This window comes from Drosophila miranda, chromosome XL, assembly GCF_003369915.1.
Source record: "Drosophila miranda strain MSH22 chromosome XL, D.miranda_PacBio2.1, whole genome shotgun sequence".
NCBI classification, from domain to species: Eukaryota; Metazoa; Arthropoda; class Insecta; order Diptera; family Drosophilidae; genus Drosophila; species Drosophila miranda.
This window is the reverse complement of record NC_046673.1, coordinates 14,896,124-14,915,785: the sequence shown is the minus strand read 5'-3', so window position 1 is coordinate 14,915,785 and position 19,662 is coordinate 14,896,124. Positions and strand designations below refer to the sequence as shown.

The 19,662-nt window shown below is 44.0% G+C and overlaps 1 protein-coding gene across 2 annotated transcripts in view; it reads right to left on the bottom strand.

The window, feature by feature from the left end:
* The window catches only part of LOC108165024 (allatostatin-A receptor), an 88,169-nt gene that overhangs the window by 12,197 nt on the left and 56,310 nt on the right, over positions 1–19,662 (bottom strand). For both annotated transcript variants that reach the window (XM_033394194.1, XM_017301060.2), the window contains 3 exons: positions 11,968–12,566; positions 333–522; positions 159–254 (listed from right to left, as the gene is read on the bottom strand). In XM_033394194.1, the coding sequence (XP_033250085.1) occupies positions 159–254; positions 333–522; positions 11,968–12,277 (596 nt within the window). In that variant the 5' untranslated portion in view covers positions 12,278–12,566. The remainder of the gene's footprint in view (positions 1–158; positions 255–332; positions 523–11,967; positions 12,567–19,662) is intronic.

Genomic DNA, 19,662 nt, shown 5'->3' with positions numbered 1-19,662 from the left:
CTGGAATGTGGGCGAAGCAAGCTAATTACGAGGCCACAACAAATTGATGCAATTACTCTAGATGATATGGCTGGAGTACGCGAAGGTGGACCGTACAGAGGAGGAGTATGAGATGGCGGAGGATGCGGAGAGTAGATAGATGGCGGATGGGAACTTACAGCGTGGCATTTCGCTCGGTGCGCAGCGACATGCTCGTCACTGGATGTACAACGGCCAGGAAGCGATCAAAGGACATCAGCACCAGCGTGTAAACACTGCAATGGTAACAATGGGTTAGACATAGTCAGGTATGGGGCTATAAGGGCTTTAAGGGCTATAAGGGAGTACCATACCTGCAGTGGCACGTAACCACAATCATGTACTGGACAAACTTGCACCACATATTACCAAACGGCCACTCGGGCAGCACGTAGTCGGTGGCCGTGAACGGCACGCAGAAGATGACGAATAGGATGTCCGAGACGGCCAGGTTGATAATCAGCAAGTTGGTGGTCGAGCGCATCTGTTGGTTGGCAACCACAACTGAAAGAGGAGGCAGATCAGAGGTTACAGAGGCACAGCAATGGGTTAGTTGTCTGATTAATTGGTTGGTGGGAATATTAAAACAATGGCTCTGAAATGGCTATGCAATGGGCTCAAAAACCCAAAGAAGAAAGAAGAAAGACTCAAATACTTAATAGTTACCTTAAATTTGTAAAAAATTATTTATAATCTGCTTTAAATTGAAATACACCCACCAGAAATAAACAATGTTTGTCTAGTGCTCTCAAAAACCTGAAATTTGTACCCAAAATGATGGCTTAGAATGTGAAGAATCACCCTGCCATGGCAACTGTCCATCGTTTATCCGTTCTTTTCACAATCTTTTGCCTTGTTTTGCCCTCGGAATTTTTCTTTTCGACCAATTACGCGGACAAAAGGCAGCAAACAGAGCCAAACCCTCCCTCCCTCCCTACTCCATGGGTATACCGATGTGTGTGCGGTAGGGGGGTGAAAGCTGTGCAAGGAGTGTGGGAGTCAGTGGGGAAAATAAGATCCTGGCATTGCCACTATTTTGTTGTTATTTTTTTTTTAGTCGTTTTTTCGTTTTTCCTTTTTATAACCGGTACGAGGAGGGTACTAAAAGGGTATATTACGTTTTTGGAAGTGTGTCCTGTTCATGGACTAAATATTACAGATTTTTTTTGACAGACTTGGACGTAAATCTATCTTTGAATAGTCCAGAAAGCTTGTAGCAAGAAAGATATAGAGTTTTTGTTATATGGATAAGATCTACCGATAGACGAAGATTCGTTTGCGATCGGCTAATCATGAAGAGAGGCCTGAGGGATAATATCTTCTGGATGTGCCACAAATTTATCGGAATAGCCGGTATCTTCTAGTCGGAATATCGACCAAAGCGTTGATACTTGTTAGTCGCTTGTTCTGTGACTTTCTCTTGCTATATTTCTCCCTCTCCATGCCTTTGCTCTCTCGTTTCATCTTTGTGTTTTCCTCTCGTGTACGTACATATGTATGTACGTACTTCTGCTTGGCCAAGGAGCCACTTGCAATTAGCTAGCAATTTATGTTTCTCCCTGGCTGGTACAAAAGAAGCGTGACAAAGGCGGCATCAGGAGATGGCCAAAAGAGAGCACAAGAGCTAGACGGGAAGACAGAAGACCGAACACAGAAGAGGGTCAACGGCGTTGAACCGTAACAAAAGTTTTTGGCCCTCGCGCACAGCAGTGCAGTGAAAAGGCAGATGGCGATGAGAAGAGATGGCGCCGATGGATTGATGTGGGACACGCTGCCATCCAGCAGCACCAACAGCCCAAACGACAGGAGAGTAAAGTCAAAAAGGCAACAATCAAACGAGGGCCAAAAGGTCGAAGACAAGCTGGGTTCCCTGGGAACAGGGAAACGGGAAATGTCGCGAGGCGAACGCTTTTGACCGCAAATCAATTTCCTTTTCAAATATATATTTAGCGCAGGATGTGCCAAGGTATACAATAACCAAAAAACGAAAGAAAAGAAAAACCCCAGCAGGTAGAAAGAAAGGCGATGAAGCAATAGGGCCTTAGGAATAGAAAAAGTGAATGGGAATCAATAGTAATGACAACAAAGGAAAAGCCAAGAACCAGGCCATGACAAGCAACCACACAAAAACAATAAATACACCGGCAGAAAAGAAATACAGTACATATTTGGGTTACACAGGGCGTATGTGCGGGTAATTGTACGTATGTACTTGTATGTATATAGGGCGGGAGCAGATGTGTGCCAGGGTCCGCAAAGCCATCCTCTGAGGCCCCGTTCTAATGCTGATTTAGTCCTTTCCTTATTGTTTATTGCCCGGTCGGCCAGACTGTGTGTGCCTGCTTCCAAATAGTTTTGGCACTTGACTTTGCCTCTAAAGATACGTATTTGATGGTACACGAATTTGCATCTGTGCCATGGCCCAGAGATTAATAGATGGAGCATCAGATAGATATATTTTTCAAGTATGAAAGCTAGGAGAAGGAGGAACCCCACTTGAGGAAGTACAATATTCTACCTGAAATAGGGCTTGTGTGTCGATGTCTATTGTATTAGATAGCTGCACATAAGATGGCAATCCCTAGAGCTGCATTTGGGAATGAATCTCCAGCATACTTTACTCCCTTTTCCAACACTACCAATTTACACTTTGTTATGGCCTTGACCATTACAAGCTTCTGGCTTGGGCATTATCAATTAACAGAAGGGGACACAAGTACAAGCACACAGCCACAGCCACACCCACACACGGACACGGATACACTGTGTAACCCTTGTGGCTAACCAATTTTTTGCGGCCGCCATGTTGACACACAACAGCAGCAGCAGCAGCAGCAGTGCCAGAAGCAGCAGCAAAGTGGAGCAAAAAAGGTCTTTGCCGGCGTCCGGTTACGAGTCTGGGATCTATGTTTGGGGCATTAACTTTTTCCCCGCCATTAAAGGAAAAATTTCTGCCATTTTTTGCTGCTCGTTTTGGGGGGCTCAGGGGTTCGTTCTTCTCTTCTCTTCACCTCTCTTCTGCCCTGTTCTGTTCTTCTTGTCTGGCTGGCATTTTACAAAATAATAAAGTGTAGCATAATTTATGGGGCCACGCAAGAACCAAGGCTACAAAAGTTTTTCAAGCGCAAAAAACGCTTGTTATTTAATGCCAAGGGGAAGTGCAAAAAAAAGACGTATAAGAATGTATGTATGAGCCCTGGATAAGAATAAGCAAATAATCAGGCAGCACTCAGGCAACGCGAGTGTGTGTGTCCTAGACAGGATTTCCTACTCACTCGCATCTGGGAATATAAATTCACTTTTGTTGAACTTTAATGTCAGTCTAATTCCTGCCCCGACTATCCATCGACGCGACGATTCAAGTATCGGGCTTGTTATTGATGCACTTCAAGTGTGTGCCGAAGGCCCCACCCTGGCAGCCCCGTCGTATACGCAATTTGTGTTTTGATTTAGTATGCAAATGTATGAAAGTTTATACTGTTTTCCCCCATACAAATAGTACATGTATCTAACTTTACTTGAAGTTGTAGAGAGTATGTACCTGTTGGCAAAAGTTCTAAATGGTTTTGGATTATCATTAAATGGAAGTTTTCCATCCAATCTACGGCTAATGGAAAGTTATTACGACACGAAGCCATAATTCATAATTCAATGTTTTCATTCGGATTAATAGTCATAAATTCTCAAATTTTTATTGCACATTTCACAGTTAATTTTTGAGAACATTTCAGTTGGACGTTAAGTTGAATAGTTCCCCGCGTCAACAAGTAATTTTTTCCTTACTGTACTTTTATTTTATTCATTATCTTTTCATTGGATTGTGGACTATGGTGTTCTGCTGGTCGCTGGTGAGTTGTGGATTCAAATTTGGAATTCGGAAAGAGTACTCGTTGAAACGTGCGCACAAAAGTATGCTATGAAAACGGCATTTAAGCAGCATATGGCCACCATGTGAGTATTCGAGTGTGTGTGTGTGTGTGTGTGTGCGTTGGGCAAATTTACACACAAATCCACAAGGCGTACAAATTTATTATCCTGCGTTGATAGTGATAAAATTTACAACCAGCATTGAGTACATCGCCTAAAAGCAGGCAATACAAACAGAGAAGCACACACAGTCAGAGAAGGACTCCAAACAATACCCAAATGGGCCACACACACACACACACTCACACACAGGCAATTGTGCGTGGGTCTCTGTCTCTTGTCCCCGCTCCCTGTACATTCGTCATATTTATGCTTTTTTATGGGCCATGTACAATTTTATTGTTTTACTTTTCAATGCAATGTCTGTCGGGGCCTGTCGCACAGACACCCACACAGACACACACTGGTGAGCACCCGCAGAATACATGTGTAGAACATACCAACCAACCTCGAGCCGGGTGAGAGGGCCCAGAATCTACGACTCGGAGGAAGAACAAAGGCTGTCAAACAGGTATAAAATGCCAGACAACATTCGAGCTCAAGCTCCATGTTATGCACTCCCCTGATGATGATATTCCCAAAAAGGATTTCAACCAAGTTTCAAACGGAAAGGGACTTCTGGACTAGGGGATGCACCTCTACCATCGAGAGTTGGCCCTTCCATTGCCGCAAGACAGCGACCCGTGGGCCTTGAACATAATGTGGAAATGCACAGCTCTACTACGAATAAAATGTCTCCCAAAAGCAATGGAATCTCCCAAAAAATTCTATATTTCGAAGCTTCAGATCTGCATTGAGCTTCAGGAACTATGGAGTACTCGTACAAATATTAATATGAAAGTAACTCCATGGCAATTCCACTCTTTGATAAAATGCTTTAGCGCTTTCACAGGGATTACCCATTTGGGAACATCTTTTTATTTGCTGACTCTTTTGTGTGCGCTTCTCCTGCCCCTCCTTGTCTTCACCGTCTGCACACACTTGTGGCACACTCTTGTCAACACATCTGCGTCCATGATGGCCATATGGCATCGCTTGCCGCCTGCCGCCTGCCGCCTGCCTTCATGGCCAGGTATCCATCCTCTATTCTCCATCCTCTTTCCCTCTTTCTCCTTCACGAGCTGAGGCACATGCTTGGTTTGGCCTTGGCTTCGGGGTCCCAACTGGCAAGTGGCCGTAGATTTTTTTTCTTCGTCAGCTGCTCGATGCAAATCCCATCAATAATCCAACAATGCAATGGAGCTCACGACAAGAAGGCGACACATTTCCAGAGAAAATTTCTTCTACTCTTTTTGTGTCTGAATCTGCCCTTCCAAGGAATTCTGATCTTCCGCTAGGCGAATGCCTGTCTGATTGATTGATTCACATTTGTTTCTCAATGATAATGATGTCTATGCTGAATACTATATTATGACGTTGACGTTGATGTTGATGTTGACGGCAATGTTTGAATACTTGGGCTGTTGATTTTGATGTTGATCTTGTGGCAAATGCAAGACTTGATTGTCATTATGAAAATAGCTAGAATAGCATTGGTAGCCAGCACTGTGCCGCATGGATTGCTTCTTGATAATAACTAGTAATCAAGACGGTTGTTGAACCAACATTAAGACGGAACAACAGTCCAGTTCTAAAGCTGCCAGCCCTCAAAATTATTCGACTTTTGAATTGTGGTTGTATAAATCAATATAAATGCATAAATCGAACAGCAATATATCCGAATTAATGTGTTGTCAGAGGAAAAAGTTCTCATAAATTTCAGATGCCAGCAGGGCCTGTCAGCTCCCTCGTAAACTTCAAATTCGAGAAGGCAAAACTGCTCAATACCTGCACACACCCCACATGAAGATGCCCAGCGACTCGGCATTCAATCACACAATGCAAGAGAGTGACACTGAGTCGAAGATTGGGATCGTAGAAGATGGGGTCGAGGGTGCTTTTGTGGATCCCCAAATTGTATTGCAGATAACTATGCCAGCTAATGGTCTTGTCTAACTTCTAAACCCGCTATACGAGTGTTCCTTGTGCAAATTCAGAAATAGTGGCACTTTTGTTGGGGGTCGAAATGCTAATGGTAGACCAAGGAAAAGGTTCAGCTAGAGAAGACAGGACAAGGATCATTGGAACCATGGAGTACCGGCGCTCCTATTCCGCGGCCTGTGTATCAAATCATCAAATTTCTGATGAGCGTGAGCGTCTAGACGCAAGTGCATCTGAGCCCAATTGATCTGTTCGTCAGTGCCTGGAAACAATATTTAACTACCATCATAAATATCGTATTTTTTGTTATTTTCATCGAAAACTTCAACCACAGAAAAGCAAACAAGTCGTTTTCTTATTTTGTAATATTGCGCCTTCAGCTAATGGTCCCAAATAAATTCTTTTGTGCTTTTCCATTTGGCTCAGCTTTGGTTCTCTTCTTTTCCGTTTTCCGTCGTTTTTCCATTTCCTTTGGCTGTTGTTTTTGCTGGCATTAAAAATTTATTTGTATAGGCTGGCAAATGAAGCGACCAGCCCGACCCCGAAACAATGATGGGTGGATAGCAGCGCATCATTGTCCGGTTCTTAAAACTCTCGAGATTGCAGGGGACAACCCAAGAAAAGGGACAGGCAGACAAAGGCGAGTCTTCTTGTTCTATTTGTAACCGGATATTCATGTGACAAAACAGGATGTCTCTTCCTCTCTCTCTTTGTCTCGGTCTATGATTCTCTCTCTCTCTCTCTCTCTTTATCTGTCTCTCTGCGTGTGTTTCCTTAGGAAAATTTGAATTAATTGCCTCAGTTAGGGAGCGACAACTGTACTTGTTTCCCTTGGTGGCTGCAGGCCCAAAATATTCCTGCATATCCTGCGTTCTGGCCCCATTATTTATGCACTTAATGGTCCTGGCCTAAGCAGGCAAGGCTTAAGCACCGCAGGCTCAATGGAAAGCTCACACACACACATACAGACTGTAATTGGATCATAAAACAAAGGCCCTGCCGAAGATAACAGAACTTCAAGAGTTCGTTACTCGCAAAATTTTAATTGGGAATAAATTTCGATGCAATTAAAATGTTGAAATCGCAAAAAGAGCAGAGCAGAGCAGCGAAGAGCAGAGCAGAGCAGAGGAGCTTCTTAATGAGTCGTGTCCAAATAATCGGACTGTGTGATTTCATTATGCAGTACAACCACCCACTTGAAGAGGCTTTAAATCTCGAAATTACTTCACTTATTTTGAGTGCCCCACGGAGCCAGGGGGCCGGGCCTCAGCCCATCAACAATAAAATATTCGATTGGCTTACAGGAATTTTTGCAGCAATGTCGAGGCTCTTGTTGTAATTAAATCAACACTCACTTGAGAGACCTAATTTCCCGAATTACCCTTTGATTGATTTGATTTCGAGTTGAGACCGCAATCTGTGAACAAAAAGTTTTGCCAACTACATTTTGAGAGCCCCAAATCTATCATATACCCAAGAGATTTCTGAACAATGATTGAGGGAGACTTCCAAATGTATCAATCTGAAGTCGCACAACAACCCGTGTCTGATCCATGCCAGGATCGAGAAGGAGGCACCAGCTTTCGGAGCACTCTCTACAATAGCTGTGGGATGTGCCGCAAAGACGATTTTAGCATCTGGTACATGTACGACGATGGGGGATAAGAGATTTAACAAAGGGAACACGTATTGAATCGATGTTAGATCGATTTAGAGGTTCCTCTGGGGTGCGGAGTCACTTGCCATAAAACGAATTAATGTTGGTGTTTGCCGATCAGCTCAACAATTGAAGAATAGATTAGGCCGGAGCTCAATCGTTAACAAATTAAATGCTCTATAACGATCCCCTGAAATTCTGAACAATTAAGCGAACAAGCACTGAATGCCACAGAATCAGAAACGTGGCCACGAAACACTTGCCAAAGCCACTTGCTATGCGACAAATAATGCCATTTCGATTTATAATCATGCACAGGACCGCGAGACAATATGTTTACATCTAGCCAGTCGGAAAATGGGCCCTCGGCTATGTTTGCGTACATGCGAATGGGAGTGCAGATAGCAGACTGCAGACTGGTGGCTGGTTGCTGGTGGAGACTGAAGCGGAAACAGGGGAAATGAATTTTCCAGCGAATCGCCATAATAACAATAACAAAAGTGCACACAATTTACGGCTCGTGTCAATGCCATGGCCTTCAAAAGCCGGTTCGAATCGGTGGCAAAAACACAGGTGTGAATGCTGTGTGCTCCATCGCCATCGCCATGCCCATGCCCATGGCTATGGCTATGGCTATGGCTGTGGCTGTGGCTATGGGATTCTCTATCGTTCTGCCCGAACCAAATTGTATTACCTACACTTTCATTTAAGTTGATTTTGCGGCTGCCATCTGTCCATCCGTTGAATCAAAAGGAGTGAAGAGAACAAAGCGAAACAAAAAGCAGAGAGCTGTGTCGAATGTGAAACATGTTTTCGGTTAGGGTTTTGCTTCTTCCTTCCTTTTATTTTTTTTGTTGTTCGCCACCGTCCAAATCAAATTTGTCAGCCTTGTCGGAGGAGCAGGACAGGACAGGACACGAAAGCACAGTATGACACACAGAAAAACTAAAAGTGTAAAAAAAAGGAAATGAGAGGAGAGCAGAGGGTAGAAAGGATTAAGCCTGGGGACAGAGTCACGTTCGTGCTCGTCGGGCCAATTACAATTTTATAACAGAATTTTCTGATGCTCCCCAGCTGCTCCCCTGCGGCTCCCCTAATGCCCGGCTGCTAGTCTCCTTTGCCGCTCAAAAATACTGCTATCCAGGCGCTGTCAAAGCTAACTGTACCGCCCTGTGCACCCCTTTGCTCTCCCTTCCTTTCCTTTCCTCTGCTGTGCTGTGCTGTTGACAAAGGCTAATGCAAATTGAAGTGACAATGTGGTCCGACTATTCTCGCCTCGTGTTCGGAAAGCATAAATTATAATTAATCGTACACCCCCGCAGGAGTGCGAGTATCGGTCTCTGATTTCGCTCTCTCTCTCTCTCTCTCTCTCTCTGTGGGTGTTTCTGTGTATGTTCTGCGGTTGTTGCTTCTGCTAAATTTACACAAATTGCTGTTGACAGTTGTGTCAGAGTTGTGTCAGTTGTGGGCCAGGCCTGGGCCCTGGCTTCGGCAGAACTTATGCATACATTTTGGCAAATATGTACGAGTGGGATACTCGTGTATTGTTTGCTCCATGCGACCCGTTCGCTCTGCTCTCTGTTTGACCTTCGGTGAATTGCCTGTCAGATTACCAATTGCGATTCATATCACAGTTCACAATCCACAATTCACAATAGTTTTCGGCTTAAGGGTATCGTATTCCCCTGTGGCACACCGAATGCCAAAAACAATATTTAAATTTTCAAATTTAATACTTTTGAACTCCATACAGAGCCTCAAGGTGTCAGCAGGGTGGGCTCTCCATCTATCAAGATTTTCGAGAGCGTGTGTGTGTGGCTAGCATATTAAAATTGACTTATCTGCCATAAAATGCAGATGAAATGCACAGCTACTGAAGCAGCCCTTGAGTACACCTCACTGATAATGATGCTCTGATGATGCTCAGCTGATGCTGATGCCGATGCTGATGATGTTCGCTGCCTCTTTCAGCCATCGCTGGTCGTGCGTAATGGCATTTTGACAAATTATCTTTCCATAAGCCATAAATACACACTCTACACTTGCACTCTTCACACACACGCACACACACACGCACACACACACACACACACACACACACACACACACACAGTGAAGGCAGCTAAATCTTGTGGTGCCATTGTGGAAGTACGACTAAGGGTGTGTTGGTTTATGGGCTCTGTCTGGTGTAGGTAGCATAAAGCATACATGGATCTCACACACATACGATATGAATGATGCCAAAAAGAGCTTCGATGTTGCTTGTGTTGAGTGCACTATGATGCGTTTGCTTTTGTGGAGCACCCATCAAGTTATTCACAATATTTTCATATATACTTCCTCAGTTTAATATCGAAAAGAACGCTGTTGTCTGGCTTTCACAGGAGGTACATCTGTTTATTAGTGTAACCAGATAGTTATTTTCCACAAACCATTTGCTAGAGTATCCAGACACGTTGTGACCTTTCTTCGAGAGCTTAACTAAGAAGTTTGCTTTCGCGTAGTGCCGTAGTTGCCTCAGTGAAGTGTCTCTAATTTTTGCTTTCATAATTTGCCATAAAATCCACACGTTCATTTACAAATCATTTATCATAATGCCGACAACGCCGCTGACAAAGTGGCTTTCCACACAGCAGTATCCAAAGAGAATATATAGAGATATGCAGAAAGTGTGAGCAAGAAAGAGAGAGAAAGAGAGAGAGAGAGATGGTGGGTAGAAGGCGGCAAATAAGATACCACTTGCGACTTTAATAAAACTTTTCCCCCGGCCGCCTGGCCACTGGCATGGGAGGGTGGAGCATACACTTTTTTTTTTATTTTTTTGCAGTTCGTTACCCGCACCTAAGTGGGCGTGTGGCCCGGTGGCTGGTTATCCTATCCCTATACCTGAACATCTCTTGCACTTTAGCGAAAACTTGCTCGTCGACCTCCCACTCGCACTGCTCGTCCTTAAGCTTTCATTTTCTTATTGGCCTCTCGACTAGCCATGGCGAAGGCCGGCCGTCTCTTCTTTAAAGCCATGAAACGCACTGTATCTATTAAGCATTCCTGGAAGACCAAATTAAATTCGCTTTTGTTTTAAATATTTGTTCAAGTTTCCCATTGCCTCGGATTCCTTTAATTTCCCCCTTTGTGATGAGCCTTGAAGGGGGCGGCGGCTGGCGAGGTGGAGAAGTGTCAGTGCTTGACGTCATGGGTTGTACTTGCAGCTGCTGACTTTTGATACCCCCTAAACGTAGAGCACAAGGGTATGTTGTTTATCGTATATTGTATTCGGGAAAAGGTATTCACAATTTAGGAGTCTGTTTGTCTAAATTTATGTATAGATATTTACTATGTATAGATTGTAGAGTATAGTACTATTCTATTGTAGCCCAAATCAAGTCTATACCGCGCTCGGTGCCTTATTTTTAGCTTCTCGTATTGCTTTTTGAGCTTGTTTCCCTTTTTTGTGTGCCTTTGTTGTTGAGGCTTGGCAAAAAGCGAACCGGAGTGTGCCAATGTGGGTGTGGCACACAGACACGGACACGGGCACACTCATTCAAGCTAAGGTGAGATGATGTCTGAGATTCTTACACCAAGGTTGCATCACGAGAGAGAACAAAAAAACACAAAAACACAAAATTGCATGCAAAATGAGTTCGCCTGTTGAGATTTAGTGATAGAGCACACACACACACACTCACACACGCACAGAGATGCTCAAGTGCTTGAGGTAAGAGCCTCCTCTCCTCGCCCCTCCTACCTCGCTCACGCCTTAACTAAGCCTTTTTTGAGTGGCCGCTTCCGAAAGCCACGTATAAGATTTTTCATTGCCTACTTTTTGGGGCAGCCAAATCGTTCATTCAATCCCGTTTTTAGTCCTGACTAAATAATGTTGTAGTAGCTCTCTATTTTCGATTTAGAATATTGGATATTGCACATTAGAATTTCATACATATTAGGTAAATATTCCTTCTGAAACGCCCTCTAATGGGTATACAAGTATATGCCTTTGTTTGCCTTGTAAACTTTTGCAATATTTGCAGAATTGCAATCTTAATGATCGCATCAGGGCACCAGACAATGCTTTCTTTGCCCTGGTGTTTGCACACTCTGTAGGATATAAAAAATCAATTAGCTTTCGCTCGAATGCGCAACTTTTGCAGGCATTTTTATGGCTTTTCCCTCCAGCTTCCCCTGCAGCTTCGCTTTGCCAGGCCGGCTCCATTTTCATTTGCAATTATTACGCATAATTTGCCAGTGGGCCAGCACCGGAGGTTGCTAATGAAACAATTGTTGGTGGTTCCTGTTCTTGTTGCTGTGATGGGGATGCGATGCTGATGGTGATGGTGGCTGTGAGTGGCTATTTTACGATTCGTACGAGTATGGTTAGCGAGACTTACCCAGTATGACCAGGCCGTTGCCGAGGAGTCCGGCGAAACCAATAATGCCAAAAAAGACGGGCACTATGGTGGATACGATGCGCTCCAAGGGCCAGCTATCCGGATCGTAGTCCATCGAATCATTCGCATGTTGGTCGGTTGTGAATGGATAATTGCTGGAATTGTTGCCATAATTGTTGTTGCTGTTGATTGTGTTGTTCTCGTAGTTGTTCATGTTGTTCATATTGTTGCTCGTAGACCCCTCACTGGCCAGAGGCCAACTGCTAATTAGGGCGGCCAACAATATGACCATGGCCAGGCTCTTGCCCATATTTAACGCCTCTTTTACTATATCTATCACGAGTATAACTATATAATATCTCCTAGACTCTTTCTCAATCGAGAAAGTTGTGTGCTGCTTTTTGTAGTGATTTTTAATTGGTTTTCTCTACTGTCTGTTTGTTTCGTTCAACATTGGAATTGTGTTTTTGCCGGTAACATATATTTCATCTTGTTTTTGTTTCATTTTACAGTTATAGTGCGCCCACAGCCACGCCTACCTCATGACTGGAGCGTTTGGTGGTGGCGGCGGCACCCACAGCACCGGGATGTATGTCCTCCTGAAAGATACAAATTGAGAGTCGTATAATAAATATGTATATATCGGACACGGATATCTGCATATAGCTCTATCTATCTCTAGCTGCGGGCCACCAGTCAGTTAATGGATGGACAGTCAAGGTCGCTCAACTAAATGAAAGTAAAGTGTGGCCCACCATGGGACAAAAAATGGTAAAAAGCCCGCAGTTTTTATGTCGCTGATTCGCTAATTGAGTGACGAATGGACAATGAATGAATTCAATTGGCAAATCGATGGGTTTTTTTTGTAAAACAAAAATTTTAAAGTCGGTAGCACGTGCTTCTTGTATTTATAACGATAGATCGATTGGGAACAAGTCTGTGTGGAAAAAAGAGTGTTTGCTCTACATCACTTTCATACCACTGTTCATTGCCTACCATCTGCATAGTCATGTAAAAATTATGCAAAAAATAATTTAATTCCATTACACGAATGGGCTGGCAAATTCGGGGAATAATCGGCAGAGGGAGAGAATGGACCTTGGGGTTTCATCATCACATTTGCATACTTTAATAAATAAAATTGATGTCGAAATCAGGCCCAGTGCGCCAAAAAAAGAACACACACACAGATATAGACATTACGCCACGTGCTCGTGCTGTGCATCAATTAGCCACATCCGATACATATGTTACGAGTTGTATCCACCTCATGCTATCTTTCTCCCATTTCTCTCATCTTTCTCGAACTGCTGCAGGGCCTGCTGTGGACCGGATCGGACGGACAGTCGGACTAATCGAGGAGACATATGTATGTGCTGTCATGTCGTGTCTGAAATGGCACGCTCGAAGGGCCGACAGTTGGCTTAAGCTGTCAATTAACATATTATTAGGCGAGTAGCACACAAACAAAAAAAACGAAGGAATTAATTTGGGGCTGATGGAGATGGCTGCAAGGATCCCATGACAAACGATGACGACAAGAAAGAAGACCGTACAAAGACTTGGGACGAATCTCTAGATCTAAAAAACACACAAAAGGGAAGTATTAGAACCAAAAAGATAGTATCTAAAAAATGAGTACATTTCTGGGCCCTACAAATGGCATAAATATGAAAGCACAATGAAAGCAGACGATAGACGATTCAGCACAGACGAAATTGGCATTTGCAGCACAGAATTGAAGGCGTGATTCGGCCCCGTCTGTATGCATAACAATTGGCAGCTCGCACCACACCACAGCCAGGACAGACAGACAGGACAGACAGACAGGACAGACAGCCAGCCAGACAGATAGACAGACACACATAAATTATGCAGATGATATCTGAGCCGAGGCTCAAATTTGTATCATTTCTGTTTGCGCTCTAACAAATTGGCATTTTCTGGCCGAGTGACAAGCTGAATTATTTCTTTATGGGACTTTTAATTAAATCAGGCCGCAGCAATTATTTCGCAATGTTTTCCCGCCACTCTCCTCGATGCTGTTCATTCATAATATATGTATTTATTTGCTTAACGCTAACTCAAGTTAGAATTATGGAGTAGTGAACGCGATTTAATGGTTAAGTCTTTTGAGTCAAGCCCCGGTATGGCATGGAGCAGAGGGGGTGAGTGAGGATTTATGTTGAGCATTTTAAGCTGTTTTGATTTACGGCTTCTCGGGCCAAATTCGCTCTGCGGCAAACTGTTTATGGATTAAGAGGCGAATAAAAGAGCTCCGTTTTGAGCGCCAGAAGAGCGTCCTCCGTCCAGCCGCAATGCTCGTTTCAGTGGCTCTTCCTGTGGCTATGGATGTGGCTGTGGCTGTGGGTCTCTGTCTGTGCGGCAGTATCACGAGGGCAAATGGCCATGAAATTGAATTTGTTAGTTTCACAGCTCGACGAAAGGCCGAAGTAAAAAGTGCCCGTTGTGCTTCACAACAATGTCGGCTAGGCAGAGGCAAGCAGTCCCTTTTTAGGAGCAATCAAAAAAGAAAAACGATTATCTGATTCGTAGATTAAAAGTGTGGAAAGTTCCAGATATATTTGACAAACGGATTCCGCTCTACAAGAGTATTCAAAGCTGCTGAAAATGGAATGATTTATAACAAAAGGAACCTTATTAAACATTTCATCGAAAGCCTTAAAGGCTTTATTCGAAAGTTTCGAAAGTGTTTCCCAATCGATTCAAGACCATGACAAGTCCATAACTGATTTATGATCTGTATCTCGTCTGCTTCCAGTGACAAGCCCTCCGTCAATTAGTCGTCCAGTTTTTATCCGATGTCCAATACCCGATGCCGACTTTGAGTCCAGATGGAAATGCACAGCTAATCCGATTCGAGGCACAACCGAATTGGGACGGATATCGCGCTGGTGATTGGTGATTGGTGTTTGGTGAGTTGACAGAAAATCCACTCAATGCCCATCACTTCGAATGGGTATGCATCCTTCAATTATGGCCTTGGAGTCTAGTCATGACAGCTTAAGCTTTGAAGCGGCAGCGGCCGTTGTGCGGCAGAAAACCCCATCATTCACTGCACTTCAATGCCAATCCACGCCACTCTGTGGGGCGCACACACTAACCCAATCAGACAGTCAATCAGTCAGTCAGATGGCGTGATTACGTATACGCAGCATGGTGCGGCCGAAAAGAGCTTCGTCCCGGCACTCGTCTGTGCAACTCCTCTGCTCTTTACCACAACGAGATGCAGCACATGCAACACAATGGCCAGAGTACCACAAATGAAAATTCCCTCTAGGCATCAGAATTTCTCGCTCGTATTTCCTAAGGCAATTCCACTCAGAGCATCTCCCTCCGCCCATCCGCCCATCCACCCCTCAATCAATCAATTGTGGGCCATGACAACCCTATTGTTGCCATCGGTGAGCTGATTATTTCATTTACTTCAATTAAGAGTGGGCTTGCTTTTAGCGCGCAGGAGTCTGGGGGTGCCCGTGGGCCCCGTGCTCGACTTTGCCGCTCATGTGGCTTTTATGAGAACGCTGCCGTTCAATCTAATTGCGTTTTTATGGCCTGAGTGCGAATCATAAAAGCAGCAGAGCAGAAGCACAGCCCAGACCATGCGGCACACCAAGATGAACTGATGCCAGTCCCAAGGCAACCGGCAACAGGCAACCGGCAACAGGCAAAAGGCAACAAGCAGCAGAAAGAGCCAACGGCAACATAGCAACTGAAAAAACAGCAGAAACAACAAATTCCATCATAAAATTAGATGCCTAGCCGAAGCCGCCAATAAACAGGCAACATCTGTTCTAAATTAAATATTAATAATTAATTAACTCAAAAGTAAAAAAAAAAAAAAACAAAAAAACAGAAGAGCAAAACGGTAGCAGCCAGCAGAAGCGAAGCGAAACGAAACGAAATATTGAAAAATAAATAACAAACAGCAAAACAAAACGAAACCAGAAGGAAAATGTGGCTGCCAGGGTCGTAGCACTAGATACCCTTAAAGATCGATTATTGCCATGGCAGATTATCGTTCTCTGATCGATCAGATGTATGGTTATAGTTGGTTGTTCAGAGGAGTGTCTGTGCAGCCATAGAATTGCTTTTGTTCTCTATGTTCCCATGTGCTTTGCAAAATCGTAGTACCCTCTGTCGTCAGCGTACAACCGCAACAAGAGCCAGCATGTCTTTAAAGTTGCTGTCGCTGGCGTATGCGGCGTATGAGCAACGCACAAAACTTTTCCCTGCTCTATGGAGGATGCGCATATGTATGTGTGGTAGAGTGTGAATGTGTGTGTGTGTGTGTGTGTGTGTGCGTGGGTAATTGTGGGAGTACGAGTGAGTATGAATGCGGTTGTTTGCTGATGGCAAATGTGGTTAGTCCATTTGAGAGTGGAATGCTAACTGGATGCAATAGAGAACATGCATGAAACCCTTTGATTATAGGATGGGAATATTCCCAGCGGAATATCGACTGAAACGGTTGGATGGGAAACAAGTTTGTGGCACACAGCGCACGAATGTAACACAATGAGCATGAATCTTGTAAAATTCCCATTACACTACACTGGAAAAAGGGAAATGAATGATAATTTTTATAAATGCTGCGAGCGTGCGCTGCCTTCAAATTGTACGAGTAATTGTCCAATTAGTTGCTCAAGAATCAATGCCATAAATCGATTATTTCTCGCTGATCAACTGAGCAACCAGAAGCCAGTGATTGTGCAGGGAAGTCTCCCCATTCGAGTGCATGTAGCCGACACATTCTGCAGCTGTCCTCCTCCCACAGCCATAAGAGCGAATGCAGCGCAGAGCAACGCCTTTTGCCTCTTGCCTTTTGCCTTTGTACAAAATGAATATGCCATTGAAATATTTGCATAGCTGGCAGAGGCAAACAGGCAAACCAGGAAAGCACACACAAAGGACACCACAGCGGTGTAGGTGGATGGGCCATCATGGCGGATGCTTAATATTGATATTATGGGTCGTATTTAATTGGAAGCGGAACCCATCCATCCATCCATCCGTCCCACACAAACTGCACATTTGAATGACGCTTTATTTTCCATTTGCCAGTCGACTGTCCACAGGGTCCTTCAAACAAATTGCCTCCGAAATGGACAACTCAACGCAAAAAGCCACAAAAATGTAATTACAAATTAAAGTCCGGGCCATTGATAGGTGAAATGAGAGAGTGTCATAGGTAAATTCATTAAAATGTGAATAAATTCTATAAAATCACAAGAACAATCACAATTCTGGTGGAAAATATTTACATTTCCTCATTTATAAATCAAATTTTGTTTGGGTTTCCCTCATTTATTGATTGATTGGCTGAACCAGCCGAATTATCTGGATCTGCTGTCGACAGTTGATGGACCAAACCATCCTTAATGAAAAGTTGCACCTTTTTTTTTTAGCAATTAGCAATTAAAAATCTGAAATACATCGTTCTTTCATTGATGGAAGGAGTACATATTTTTTCTGCCAATTAATCGCCTGAAAGGTGGGCCAGCTCTCCACATTTCAAGGCCATTTTAAAATCAGCAAAAGATGGTAAATGGAAAACCTAAATCAAAACCCAATCAACCGACGAAGGAAACCAGCAACCGACGGGCTGACTGGCTGACGACCGTCGAGAGTCGACCGTTTGGCAATTTGTTGCCATAACCAAAGCGGATTAAGTTTTTTAATTAATTCTCTCTAGTCGAGCAGGAACAGTGTCGGGTGCAAGGTCTTGGCTTGGTTTTGTGGCAGGAACAGTGGCGGCACAGAGCGCCGGGGAGGTGCGGCAGCAGTAGTCGCCTTTAAAGTCAATTAGTTTCATAAATCCGCGTTGACACATATTTGATTAAAAAGTTGTGCCCCACCACCTCCCGAAATCCCGAAAGCCAGACCCAGATGGGGCAAGACAGTAAGGATATGTTTACGAAATTTACTTTTAATTACAGCTAGCCGAAAGTTTTCGCCTTGGTTTTTGAAAATTAATTCACTAAAAAACTAAAATTTTTTGGCATAGAGAAAGATCTCGTGAGAGTTTTAGCAAAACGAATTTTAAGGCATTTTTGAAAGTTTTATTTGGATTTTCCATTGAATGATTATTCCATTTGTTCAAGCCACAAATAGAGAATTTTTGCAAATTATTGCCATTATTTGAAGCTGCCACAAATCTCTTTTCTTCTCTCATGCTCGTGCTCGCTGGGATTGAGGATAGTTTAAGGATTCGTTTTGGTTGTTCTCTGTTTCTGCTCTGCCCCTCTCTTTTTAAATGTTTTGAAAAGTTTGAAGCGCTTTTATTGATTTTAGCCAGTTACTGAACGTCGAGGGTCCTGGGGAGGTCCGAGAACCCAACATGTCTAATGATCGCTGCCAGAAATGGCTAAACTTTAAGCTCGAGACCCCCTCCCCCCTCTGCTTTGTTGTGTGATTTTCCCTTCCAGTGAAAACGGGCAAAAGTTCGTATTTGTATTTGTTTTGCTGTTCTGCTCCCGTTCTGCCTGTTTTGTGGCAAACACTTTACACAAGTAATTTCCTAATTGGTTAAAGCGCAGCACAAACCCCAACTAACCAAAGCTCATCCTCCACAGTCCATCGAGCCAGTCCATCATAATGGCAGCCATATGAGCTAACAGCCAAGAGCCAACGGCAAAGAGCCAACAGCCAACAGCCAAGAGCCAAGAGCCAACAGCCACCATGGGCGATAGCCCCCATTAAAGTGTACAAATTTGCAAAGCACTTTGCCTAATTGTTATGATAAAGAGTCGTTGAAGCTGTTAACTTGGTGTCCATCTATCGCCTGGTCTCTCCGGGGCACGAGTAAAAGTGACAGATATTTGTAAGAATATTACGTCTGTTCGGAGTGTTCGCCATAAACGACACGTCAGCAATTAAGGATCAACTTGATGACTTGATGTTTATGATGGAGCATAACTTGGGGTCGGGTTGGTAAGGCAGGACACTGAGAAGAGGTAAAGTTTTTGGGTAAAAATCAAAGATGCAAGCAGACTTATATGTACATACATATAGGAGGTGGTGCATATGAGTATTCCTGGAAGAAAACACGGCTTTAGTGGAGGAAAAGAAGTGCAGTCAAGGACTAGAAGTAATATAGAATAAGCAATGTAAAACGCCCATTGTAGGTACTGAGAGCGCCTTGGCCATTGCCCAGCCACAATCAATCCACTCTGTGGCTCTGTCTAGCTCTGTTCAATCAGCAGAAGTTGAAACTGTGGCGCAGACGGGTTGTTGCCATTCGGTTGCTGCTTGTATCAGCCAAGTTAAGCACTTGATGCTGTCCAAAAAGTTGGCCACGATGGGTACGTGTCCCCGTGTCCCCAGCGTCCAAGCCAAGGCCTCGAGGAAAAGTCACTTTCACTGGCCAACACCACCCGAAAAGTTGTTGTTCTCAAAAGGATCGTGATCGGGGGTATGGGTGAACAGAGGAGCAATTGCTGGCGGCGCGGACAGAAATCAAAGTTTCTGTTAGACTTGCCCTCATTCTGGTGGATGGTGGATGGTCCCGTGGCTGGCTATCGTGTGTGCTCAGTCGTGCGTGTGTGGAAGGATGAATGGTTATGGAAGAGCTCCCGGGCGCTGCGGGTGGAGACTTGATTTTCAGAGATTTTTCGTTTTTGCACTTATCGCTTGGTCAGCCAAAGGCGGGCGGACAATCTTCTCCCTACCCCT